The 13,040-nt window shown below is 40.7% G+C and overlaps 1 protein-coding gene across 27 annotated transcripts in view; it reads right to left on the bottom strand.

Moving 5' to 3' along the window:
• The window catches only part of NRXN1 (neurexin 1), a 2,019,102-nt gene that overhangs the window by 239,919 nt on the left and 1,766,143 nt on the right, over positions 1-13,040 (bottom strand). For all 27 annotated transcript variants that reach the window (XM_069608380.1, XM_069608381.1, XM_069608367.1 and 24 more), the window contains one exon: positions 4,512-4,693. In XM_069608380.1, coding sequence (XP_069464481.1) covers positions 4,512-4,693 — 182 coding nt within the window. The remainder of the gene's footprint in view (positions 1-4,511; positions 4,694-13,040) is intronic.

Genomic DNA, 13,040 nt, shown 5'->3' with positions numbered 1-13,040 from the left:
ACTTACTTAGGGCCCCCAACAACATTTGGCAAGGGTTGTTGTCAGAAATTATAATTTGTCAAATTTCTAACAGCTCCCTGAAAAACGAACAAAAGCGCTGTGCCCTATTTGGGGTTTCTTCGGTGCTGTCATGGTTATAGATTTGTTTACCAAAATCCTTGGTAGGCTTGTGCATCTGGGCAGAGTGTTTAAGGACACAAAACATGTCATTGGCTCCACATTGATCAGACTTTTTAGAGTCTGCCACCGTGCCACGTTATGTCAAGTTATCTTGCATTTGAATATTGCCTACTGCCAAAGTTCATGGCGTCAAAGTTCTTTTGCTTGTCAGAGAGAGTATGAGAGAAGATTCAGTAGTGGTAGGGAGGAACAAAGTTAGGTAGAAAATTGGGGTGAGAGTGAAGGATAGATAAGGTGCTCAGGAAGGCATGAGAAGGACAATGTGGAAGAGCTATGTTTACAATTGGACCACGGTTATCGTGGGACTCTACTGTGTTCTATGGTGTGCAGAGCCAACACGAGACATAGCTGGAAAAGAGGTGTTTGCTGCACTAGGGGCTAAGTATGGAATGTACTCACTGAATTGTGTGCTGGGGCATGTCGAATCCATGCCCAAGAAAATGCAGAAAGCAAAGCCCTTCTACCTGCTTCCCTCGGGCCCCCAACAACATTTGGCAGGGATTTTATGACAAAAATCGGAATTTTCCAATTTTGCAGCAGCTCTCTGAAAAGCAAGCAAACAGCCTCATATGTTTTTTTCTGTTTTCTCATGGATTTTTGTCAAGATTACAAAACCCTAGATGTGTGTGCAAAGTGTTTAAGATCACCAAGCCTGTCTTTGACTTAGCTGTTTCAGACATTTGAGCCTTCCACAGTGTCCTGGTGAGCCAAGGCACATAGAAACCACGCCCAAGAAAACACACCATGAGAAGCCCCTCTAGTCAGTCTCCTGAGGCCCAAATGGCAGACTACAACTGGGAGCACTGGAAGGAAATGTGGGCACATTTAACTGAGGCTGGGAATTCACCCATGGCTTCTTTGGGGTCAGAAGCCCCAGTCTGGCCTTCATGGAAGTTCCTGAGTCCTGCTAGGGCCTTTGATATATTGATTACATTGGTGTGTGAGGCAGGAATCCTCATAGGCTGTGGCTGGGTGCTTATGGGAGTTAGATTAATTCCACCTTTAACCAGCCTTCTCACCCTGGGCTGCAGTTACTGTGTCCTGTTAATAAGGATGTCATGCAAACATTAAGTCAAAGCAGGATTGCATGGCCTAGTTAACAGATTAGATTTGCTAGTATACACATGTTTTTAAATGGGGAGTGTCCCTCATGAGAGGAACATAGGTAGCATCATGGTGATGGTAAATGTGACTGTTCCCTGCCCAGTGACAGGAACTAGGAGTGGGTGAAAAGGGATTCCTGAACTAGTCAGCCCCACTGCATGTTGCCTGAAGTAGACAAGGCACTTTGTCACTTTGGGTAATCCTTGAGTTTGAGGTTGCAGGACGAAATGTACAGAAATGTTAGAAAGTGATGGCTTCATCCATCGCTCCATCACAAATCGCAACAAGCTTCCAAACAATTAATGAAAGGTTTAATTGATGCAGTGATGTTGGGTCCTGTCAAAGATGGGCAGCACCATTTTGAGACATGCAGGTAGCACTGCAAATGTATATAACAGAATATATCTTTGTAAATGCTGCAAGCAGAGTACCAGGCACATTTCCCACAGCCACCAAAAGGCTTCATTTTCAGCATGTGTTGGAATACAAGAGCTTCCCCTCATATTCCTGCAGAGTATGACAGAAGGGACCTTGGTGTGCGCATTACTCTTTGACAACATAACGCATTGGGGAGGGATGGGTGCTGTAAATGTAATAGCACGTTTTGTGGATAATTAGCATGGCTAATAAGTGATCTTTTGCACATACCGCTTCATGCAGGATTGCACCATTTGCAAAATGAGTTCCCTAAAGAAGAATAGGGAATCGTGTCCATACACTGGCCCAAAGTTATGGCTAGAAACATTTTTACCACATATATAGTGTTGCTCAATCCATTTCAGCCACGTATGTGATAGTACATTGCACAAATCATGTCAATATGTGACAACACCTGTTGGACTCCTTCTGCAATTTTCACCATATGGCATCTGAAATCAGTTGAAAATTATGTAGACAAAACAATACAAAGATCGGTTCTAATTGTTCACCAATTAGCTACCTGATGCCTTCATTAACATAATTCATACTTCAACACTTTCCATCAAAATTAGAATTATCAGAATTCCAGCAAAATGAATCAGGTTGAACTTCTAAGAGTTCCATATACAAATCTTTGAAATGGTTCATCAGTTGAAATTGTTGCCAGCAAGGGTTAGAATATCAGAGGAACTCGAAAAAAGCAATAACTGTCTGTTTTTGGCAGTTGCTCTAAGTAAGGACACATTGGGCCTCATTACAAGTATGGTGGTAAGGCAACAACGGCGCCGGTATCGCTACCGGTACAGTTGCTACCGTACCGCCATACTAGGAGTTCTGCCCGTGGGTGCCCTCCCAACCACCAGGACTGTGGTCGTACCAGCACCCATGAGCAGAACATGATGGTTGCACTGGTACCGTTATTAACCCTATAGCGCTCAAATGGGAATGGGGTTGTACCGGGCCCGGCACCCGCGAAAGGGCAATTACCGGGTCCGGCCGGGCCGGAATAGCCCGGTAATTGCCCATTCATGGGTGCCAGACCCGGATGCAAGTTTGGAGGTAGTCTGCCCGGTAAAACCGGCAAGGCAACTTCCAACCTCATAATGAGGCCCATTGACTTTTTACATCCATTTTTTGAAATCCTGTTGCATTCAAAAACTGAATATGAGGAATTAATAGTTTTTGTTGTTTAGGCCAATTGTGACACTGAATGTCTGTTTGCAATCAGCCTTGCAAATGACACTATTTCTTTTCGACTATAGTAATGACAAGTCCTATTTAGGGATATTTTGTAAAGGAAACCATGAGCCAGAAGTTGCATATGCTTATGCATGTTCAGATGCCACCACACTAAAGATGCCGGACTCTCATCATGTGATCAACCCCTCTGTGGCATACCTTTTGAGGAGTATGTCATCTCATTTGCATGCATGGTAGGTATTTTTTGTGGTCTATCACTATATAACCATTTTCCAATACCCTATTGGAAGACAACTCAGTGGATCATGGGAGCCGATGCAAACATCTGTCAGAGGTTTGAATGAGTGGAGGGGAACCTCACACAGTCACCTTCCTGAAGTCAATGAAATGAGCTCCACTGAGTTGAGAAGGAACTTGTAATATTCCACCAAACAGCATTTCCCTATGTTGAGTGTACTACATTATATAGCCTTTCTGTTGATATTTACAGTGTGTTCCTTAAGAGACACAAACGAAAATCAGCAGCCTCTACTATAACGTTTGTAAAGTTTGTTTACATATGCAGGCTACAGCTGCAAAAAATAACTCACTTTTTGGGGTCGCTTAACGGACTTCTTGTTTTCTTTTGCATAAAATATCTTTATTCCATATTCTGCCTACTGTGTATTGTAAGCGTGAACTATAATAGGAGGTTTCTATTAACAGAGCACACAACGCAAACAGAGCTGTTTCCTGGCACAACATTGGGCATTATTTTCCAAATCAGTGATAATCATGTTATCAACGTCAGAAGTTCTTGCTGACGAAAGTGGAAGCTTTGAGCTATGAGTTATGTGCAGGTGCCCGGTCCATGTTGGCATGGATCAGAGGATGCTGAGTTGAATCATGGAATCACTGAATGTGTGTTGATAAAAGCAGCAGAACTGGAATCTGTCCAGGTGTCCATGATTTTCACTGCCCACATGTAGTAAGAATGTGCTAAGCTAAAGCATACACAATTGGACAACACATAGTTTTGCCACTGCAACCAAAAATGGAATGTTGTTGATTTCGACTTGGATTTTGCAGTTGGAGAATATCCAAGCACAAGCTTGGGGTACTAAAATAGACATCCCTGTCGTCAACCCTGGCAGGAGGATCTGGAATAGCTTTTGGAACCTTGCACTGGCCCAGACTGTAAATTCTACATGCAGATGGAAGGTAAACCTCCTTGAACTGCTTTCGGGAATGTCTGTCCATGAATAATTAGGGTTTCATGTGAACATTACTCACTTAAGTAATTCCTTGGTAGTAAGACTTCGTTTGGCCATTTGTGCAGTTGTTTTATTTTTCTCCTTTTGTTTTTGTGGGGTTTTCGATTCCAATACACACCAGACTTTCTCCCTCCAACCCGCTACTCAATCATGAACATCTTTTTATTGTTGCCCCCACCAGACCCTCTCTTTGGCTCAATATATGTGTACCCTACTTAGCTAAACATGTGAGTATCTGATGTTAAAAAGGGATGACATGAAAAGCTATCTTGCAGGCCTCCAGCATTGTACATACATACTTTTTAATATGTTCGATAGTGTACCACAAAATGTATGGAATTTGGGAAAACTTACAATGTGTAGTTCTAGGTAGTCGCCAAGTCCACTAGAACTATCCACTCTGACCAACACAGCTTCTTTTTGGCTAGTGCTGAATCCTATGGCCAGTCTGTCTGCACGCGTGCTGGGTCGATCATTTGGGGGCCATGTGTATGTTATTTGTCCACCACCTCTGGAAAAGATGTATGTTGTCCCAGCTGCAAAGAATCAAACAAGATTGGATTAGTGCAATGATGACATTTTCCATGATAATAATAATAAATGAAATAATAATAATAATAATAATAATAATAATAATAATAATAATAATAATAATAATAATAATAATAACATACCTATACAATACATATGGCAAGTTAGTAAATACATAGGTACTGAACTGACCAATGACATGTTCAAATATGCAATCCCTACTTTGCATCTTCTAATATAGTACACTTGCACACAAGGATGTGACTCGTAAGGAATGCTTAATTTTCATAACAAGGTGCAGGACACTTCTGAAGGCAGCGAATTTGTTGTCAAATGTTATTTTTCTATTACACGCTTATTCCTTGATTGTTAGGTTGAATCCCACATTTCTTATTCAATACATTTTTAGACCGGTGTGCCACATTTATTTTGCTTTCTTTTTTTTTAGTTCATGCGATAATTTGAAACATGTATATGCTTGTAAAATTAGATTATTGAAGATCAGCAGTGACTATTCTGTGAAAGGGTAAAGACGCAATCTATGTAATTGTTATCTGATCGCTATATCTTAAAACAGGACAAGCAAACTAAGGGAGGAAATTACAGTACTAAGACATTAACAAACTCTATGACCTCCCAGTATTTGCTTCATTTATAGATGCTGGTGACCTGCAAACCATGTCCCCTGCTGCTTCAAACAAATACTAACAAGTCATATTGTAGCAAATAAAAAAATCAATTTGTAAAATTGACATATTTTTCTCCTATTCACAGAGTTACCTTTTGTGCTTGTTAGTGTTGCTTAGTTGGCACATATATGTAAAAGGTATAATTGAACATAACAAGTGAATCCCCTTAAAACTAAATTGTCAGCAATCCCTTAACTTGTGTGTAGATACATTAATGAGCAGATCTGCAAAAAATGCAAACATATTTGCCTTGACCTTGGCATAACCTTGTAGTAGGATGACATTTGGTTTATTCAAAAGAAATGTGCAAAAAACTCACATTGTGAAATTGTGAAATGTATTTGTGAGACCATAAATGGGCATATTTTACATTAACCGTGTTCATATTTTATTCCATGTACTACCCCTTTTCTGTAGAGTCCACTAAAGAGTGCATTTTGAACCATGATGCTATCTAGAACTGACAAACCTTAGCATGTCCAAACCATTTCTATTGCAGACTTCACAGGCATTCAAAGGATGGAATTATAGCACATTTGCCCCTTAATTAAATCTCAAGTTAAATATGGAAACAATCTCACAATACTTACAAGAGCAAATTAATATATGTTTTCAACATTCCCTAAACCAGTGCCCTAATTATCTATGTCTGAATTCTGCCCCCTGAAGTGTTTGAGGATACAAGGCTCTCAACATAGTGTACCCCAAATAAAGTTAGAGGCTACTTTGCTTACCATGTATTGCTATCATGTAGAGCTCTTCTATAATGCAACCATGTGAGGTTAACCCAAATCATTTTGTTTCTTTTTTGTTGAAGGCATCTCCATTGCAGCCCTGGTTCTTAATATACAACCAAATGAAGAACACGTGAACACACTGGTTCTGATCAGAAATGCACCTACCATTAACACTTCCTGATTTGGAATGCAATGGGCACAATAATCTGTAGCCATGAAAATAAATTGAGAATCAAGAAATCAGACTGCTGCGAAAACAAGACAATATAGGTATTAAGCTAAATTGGACAACTGCATAAAGAGTACAATTCCAAGAGAAGATTATGGTGATTAACATGTCTAAATAGAATTAACATGATCCCCAGCATACACTCCGATGTGACTGGAAATTCACCACTTATATTATGTTTTTCTTGCAAAGAGTGTACAGGGATGTCACAAAATAGTTTGTAAAGTCACTTCAAAATCCCACTGGAAACTTTAGATGCTTATTGTATTCATCAATCAGATCGTATGTCTATGTTATGACACGATATGATAAGGCATTTATAACGTGCCTGTACAAAAGTGTTTCTAGGCGCCACTTGTTTGCACATTTCCCTTCATGGGTGTACTTTAATAGCGACAAAGGTTTTCTCACTCAGAGTGACAGGAAATGTTGTAGGAGATTGTCTGTGGATATCTGGTAAGTAAAACACATACTGCTCAATGGTGAAGAGTAGTGTGTCATGTCTCAACTCACTGTGGGATCACAGTAAGGAAGTGATCAGTTTCAAATGTTGAGCTAATGCTTTACGTGCCAGGTGTGCTGTGGTGAGATTGGGGTGCATCTCTCCTTCTCTTCCAAGAACATTACCATTGAGCTCCGGGTATTATAGCCTGAGGAGTTGGAGCCTATAGCAAGATGGCGCCTTACAATGAGGCGGCGAGGGACTACTATAGGCTAAGGTATCATCATGCTCTACTTGCCCATACTTCCACTGCTGACCCCTCCACTTCCTAATGTGCTGCATACAAGTAGAAGCTTTGGTTGTGTGATGAACCAGATGGTACATTTAAGGCATTAAGGGACTGCCTAGTGGAGGAGGGTTTGACCAATGGGCAAATCATTCTGAAAAATGCATGTAGGTCACCTAAACAGCCCACATTTGCTGTCAGCTTCACTTAGTGGCAGAATTCAGGCCTCTGCATCCCAGAGGCAGGTGTGAAGGGTCTCAAAGGCAAGTAGACGGAATACAGTTACTGTCCCTGGACAACTCTGACAAACCTAAATAATTTATTTTCAGGGAATTCCTGATAAAATGTGTGTTGTTGATTCCTGGAGTGGAGGTTGTGCAAAGAATATGTCGTCTTCATCTATCCTCATATTATATGGCTACAAAGTCATCTGAAAACGGGCACTCACAGACATCCGAGAGGTAGAGCTAAGGATTGCCGTACAGCAAATAGTTACCATCACTGTGGTACACCACTGCCTTTCCCCAAACATGAAACAACTGAGATGGAGGTCATGATCATATACCAATGAAATAAAAGTGAGTACATCAACACTCACAAACAACATGTGAAAGGAACATGATATAATCCCATACTTTTTTAAATCTTGAGACATAGTTGTGTAGCCTTGTGACTAGTATCAATAAACACTATCTACAAAACCTAAAATAAAAAACATCATGCATCAATTTTCTGTTAAGAACCATAGAACCAAAGCAACAGAATAACCAAGGCCTTCTTCCCTGCCATGAAGAAACAGAAGAAATCATAGCAAGTGTGGCATGGATATCTAGTACACAAGCCATGGCAACAACACTTAGGGAGTAGATTGTTGAAACAGCCACAAGACTGACGCAATACAACTAAAACAGTTTTCAATTGTTTCATCCATTGAAAAACACTTTGTGAATCAGGACCATATATCTTGTCATGTGGTGTTTCCTGCACCACAGAAATTAAACACTGAAATCGTTTAGTAAACGTGGTCAAAACGCATGGAATCAAACACAATAAAATGAAAAGTCGCTGATAAAAGATTGAACCCTATATTCTTTTACAGTGATACACATTTTGGTGATCTTTCTCTGTTAGACATTAAACCAGGGAATTGGCACTTAGAATCTATGATCTGTCATTTAGAATGAACAATATTGTGTTCATGATACTCCCAGAATCTATCCTGCATACAATTCTAGCATTGTGATAGATGTATATCTTAAAGATGTGATCTAAATCACAATCACTACCTGTGATGTATTGTCATCTAGCAAGGGTGTAGAAGCCCTGGTAGTTTCTTATGATGATGAATGTAATTCTCTCTCCCTTTTCTTGGTATATGGTCTTTTCCTTGGCAAGTCATTTTTATCAGTTCAGATAATTCCTTTCCCCCATTAGACAATCTGCATTCCACATTAGACAATTATTTGCTTTATTCAACTCATTTTGTTGTATATACTAGGTGAGCCTTTAACTGCTGATATTCTCTATTTATTTTCTTCAGATATTCACAGTCATTAAAGTTGACCTTGGACTTCTTTCACTTTCATTCATCTCCCTATTTGGGAATGTTATTATTGATTCCTTTGTATAAACAGAGTTCACTTTTAGTGAATGTATTATAATTTTACCCTCATCCTCACCAAGGAACAATCTTGTTCTTTCCCCCAAACTATCACAGTTCACATTTAACAATGTAATTCACTTGTATGCAACTCTCCTTCAATGAGCGTTATTGGTTTTGTGTTTGTTTCATCACCATTTCAATATAGAAACTCTTCTTTCTTATTTGTACTGGAACAATTTTAATATCTCAACAGGGAGCCACATTACTTGTAACGGCTTCCCTCAGGTGGTCTCAGTGTTGTTGTGTGGGCCATTTACATACTCGGATTCTCTTAGGGCATGCAACTACCATTTCTTCTGCTCTCAGGCTTTCGGGTAGGCTGACCATTCTGCGTTTAGTCTCTTACTTCCCACCAAGTTTGAAGTTTGCGGGTTCCGTGCCCTGAGAAGCATCTGCCTCTTCCTAGGCTTATGTCAGCAGGGAATATTCCCTGCATGGAGGCACTCTGCTCCCTCTCCCTTCATCCTCGTTCTCATTTTCTGCATGATGAGTGTTCTCCTTTCAATCCACTCATTTAAGTTGATTGGTTACTTTTCCTTAAAGAGACATTCTTCCTTTCTCCTGAAGAATAGCATCGCTAATCCTCTTCTTTGGACCACTCTTGATACTTTACAAGTTTTGGTAGTTCCATGTATGCCATCATGTTTACTGATAAAGTGAGTTCCTCACAGAAAAGGGAGATCTTGTCCACAAAGCACGGGTATCTGCTGGTGAGGTCCAACTTACTTCAAGCCCCTAGTGAGGGTGTTTACAGAGCAGGCTCGCCTTCTTAGCAAGCATCACAGAGGGAGGGACTCCTCCTTCAGCAGAATGGACAAATTCCCTTGATTCGTCACATGTGACAAGTGCTATAGTTTACACTTCTCAAATATGCTAGGTCAATTGCGAGCTGCCAGTAGAAACGGTGTTTCCTAACATTAGTGGATCTCACACTTTCAGAATTGTGCATCATCTGAATATTGGTGAAAGTTGATTTTTTGCTGTTGAGTAGGGCACTCAGGGGTACCAGGAGTGGTGCCTTACCTTTTCTGAGATCATGTTTAATGTGTGCAATGCTCTCAGCGTACAATTATGGGTGTGATTTGCGAATCTTTTGAGATTCATACACGTATACATCCATACTTGTTGTCAGCTACTGGAATGTACCTTACTATAGCCACTCTGCTACAGGCAAATATTGTCATGGGAACTGCTGCTGATGAAACCATATGTCAATCAACTCCCACACTTTGAGGTCCAAGGTGGTAAACTCCTGTAGCAGGAATATTACCTTTACTTAAGAAATATGAGCACATTAATTCCCTACTGTCAGAAGTCACTGTTTAAATTACAGGTCCAAGATGATTAATGACTAAGTGGAGTAGGTGGCCACAATGTCTTCTAGTTTGGAGCAGCCTCTCCTGCAAGCTTGGCTAGTGGCAAAGAGCAAGTGGAACCCTGAAGATGATGGGGTTCATATACAATGAGGTGTGATTGCATTTCAGGAGGCTCCAGGTATTTTCACTTGCAGGAAACAGAAGGAATTCATGCAGACATGGCTGGCAGGAAGTGTATTGTTTTCTTCAATCTAATCATCAAAGGTATGACACTTCACAGACAACACTTTTACCTCTAGTGCCTTTGGGAGCTACATTGCACCCTCACAGTATACAACATAGCCTTCAAACATTGCAAATTGTAGACATAACAAATGAATGCGACACTCATAGTGAAGTAGGAGTTGTGCACAAAAGCCCTGAGACAAACATGCAGCAAGCACAAATAATTGCACAGTGTGCAATTCTCAAAAGAGAAAGCACTGTGTGCAAAGAAGTTGTAACTCACCAAGTCATGATGACAAATCCTCAACACTCAACACAAGTGACACAAATGAGTGTATCAAAACTAACACCTTCATTATATTATTGTTCTAGAGAATTAAAGGTACATTTCATTTAATTGTATTACCTAGATTTTGAAAAGTTCACCATCGGGTCACTTGGCACTGAGCAAATGATGAAACTACAATTGATAAGTAAAAAAGTCATGGTATTCAACCAGAAAAGTTCCAAAAGGTTGAACCACTGATCCACTAGAAGAAAGGGAAACTACCAGGCAAGCCACTGTGGTAACTGTATGGATTGTCCATATCTATCAGACAATGCTTCTCCATTAGAACTAACAGACTAAGGAAGGACACGTCTTGTGGCACAAGCTATTGGAAACACCACCTAAATGGTGGTACAACAGGCCACCAATTGCAAATGGGAAGCAACGATGATCGATCTGCCACGGCAGGTCAGCGGGAAACAAATGTTCAGACGGAAACAAACTACCAAACATCTAACCAAAGGATATTAAAAGGTCAAGGTCGCTTCAGTGGTAGAGCAGATTAATCTTCGCACTCAGCATTCACAGTAACTGGTAGTGTGTTCAGGATCTCAGAAAAGCTGTTTGCTATAATGGATAAATTGAAGGCACAGTGACAAGGGGTCAATGCACAGATAACGCTGAATGTAATAAATGCCCAAGGAGCATCTATATGCTATGAGATAGTATGGCTCTATCAAACAGGCCAAACACAGCACTCTAATGTTGATCCCTCCTGCTTCCTCGTCCATGTTGTTTGTCCATCTTGGGCCTTCTGCTCACATCTGGTGGCAGTGATCTCACACTGTGCTACAGTCCGGTCTTTGACCCTATTCCAGGCCTTGCTGCAGTATTTGCACTGGAACTCAGGATGCATACTTGAGCAGGCTCATGACTTTAATGCCGACCTCCACTACACACAAAAGAATGTCCACAGCCTGATACAGCCTGCTGACCCACACCAGCAACAAGAGCACATCTGACACGGATCCTAAATTGCATCCCAACACCAATCAGCGTCTCTCCAGACTCCAACTTCCTAATTGTTAAACTGCCTATATGATTACACAAATCTACATATCCATCATAATTGGCTATTTCCATTAAATACATTCCTCACAAGAACCCTCAGACTGAAAACAAATGACAGATACTAATTTAAAATCTAAGAGTTAATGCCACACAGTCGGCGACAAAAACGTCAGCATTCATAAGCATATTCAGTCCTCTTTCCGAAATGTCCTCTCACAATACTATAAATTCCCCATCTATGGGGAGTGTGCCTTTAACCAACCTCTGTACTAACCACGCATGCCTGCATACTTAAAAATGCATGACTTGCAAATGTATATATAATCTGTGCCTAAACTGTATAAATGTACATTTTGTAAATGTATAATAAACCTGTACCCTCCCCCGTAACTAAGTGCCCCTCAAGTAACAGTGCCACGATGCCCAAGGGCTGTTTGTGCGCTATAAAAATGTTTTAAAAAATGTATATATATATAAGTAGAGGAACAGCTTGTACTTTTTTATCGCACTTTAGAATCGTTTTGGTTCTACGTTCAGCAAAGCCAACACAACCGGTAGAAGGGTGCTATATACAGCCACCTTACATTGCATTACATTACATACACCATTCAGATAAGCACTACCCATGACATCATTAAAGATTTTAAATGTCGCAGAAAAGACCTTTGCTGATGTCACTTCCCGAGTGCCATGGGCAATCCGGGTCTGCTCATTGATAATCCTCACACCGCTCAGCAGAGAAAGAAAGGCCCCGAAAGACTTGCCTACAGCATGGAATATGAAAGATGTCAAATCCACATGTTTATGTACTTGGCAGCTTGGAAATATTGGTGAACGCATCTGATTACAGACGTTGCTTCTTTTATGCATAAGCAACGTTGGGTGTGCAGCAGACGTGCCTGTAATGAACTATTCTACACAATGATAAAACGTGCTCCCCGCCCCCCACGTCTCCTACTCACTTTACCCTTATTATCAGCTTTTTAAAGGACTGGTCTCCAATGTATGGCAGAACATGCGTTTGTGACCACTACGCAGTCTTCCAATATGCCTTACCATGTTACATTGTCTTTGGACGGATTGCTGATAGGCATTTTTTTAAAACATGTTGTATAAAATAATCCAACTAATCCTGTTAGTGGAAGAATATTGCGCTATCTCCCAGCTTTGGTTGAATCCATAAACGTACATTGTCCGCCTCGCATATATTCCGGGGAGACAGGAACGCCATTATCTTCAAACGTTTTCATTTCAACACCTTGTTGCACGTTCCAAGTCAAACAAGCCTTTCAGAAATCATCAAAATGAAAAGTTGCCGAGCTTGACCTGATGACACCAGCTATTCAATGATGTGGTTCCGCGATGGCTTCATTTTCAGGGAGCAGAGAATCGTGTCAGCTTATCAACAAAGGGAAGGCCTGCGCAG

This window comes from Ambystoma mexicanum, chromosome 4q (genome assembly GCF_040938575.1).
Source record: "Ambystoma mexicanum isolate Mex_15411 chromosome 4q, UKY_AmexF1_1, whole genome shotgun sequence".
NCBI lineage: Eukaryota > Metazoa > Chordata > Amphibia > Caudata > Ambystomatidae > Ambystoma > Ambystoma mexicanum.
Note: the sequence above shows the minus strand (reverse complement) of the source record. Positions and strands in the feature narration are given on the sequence as shown.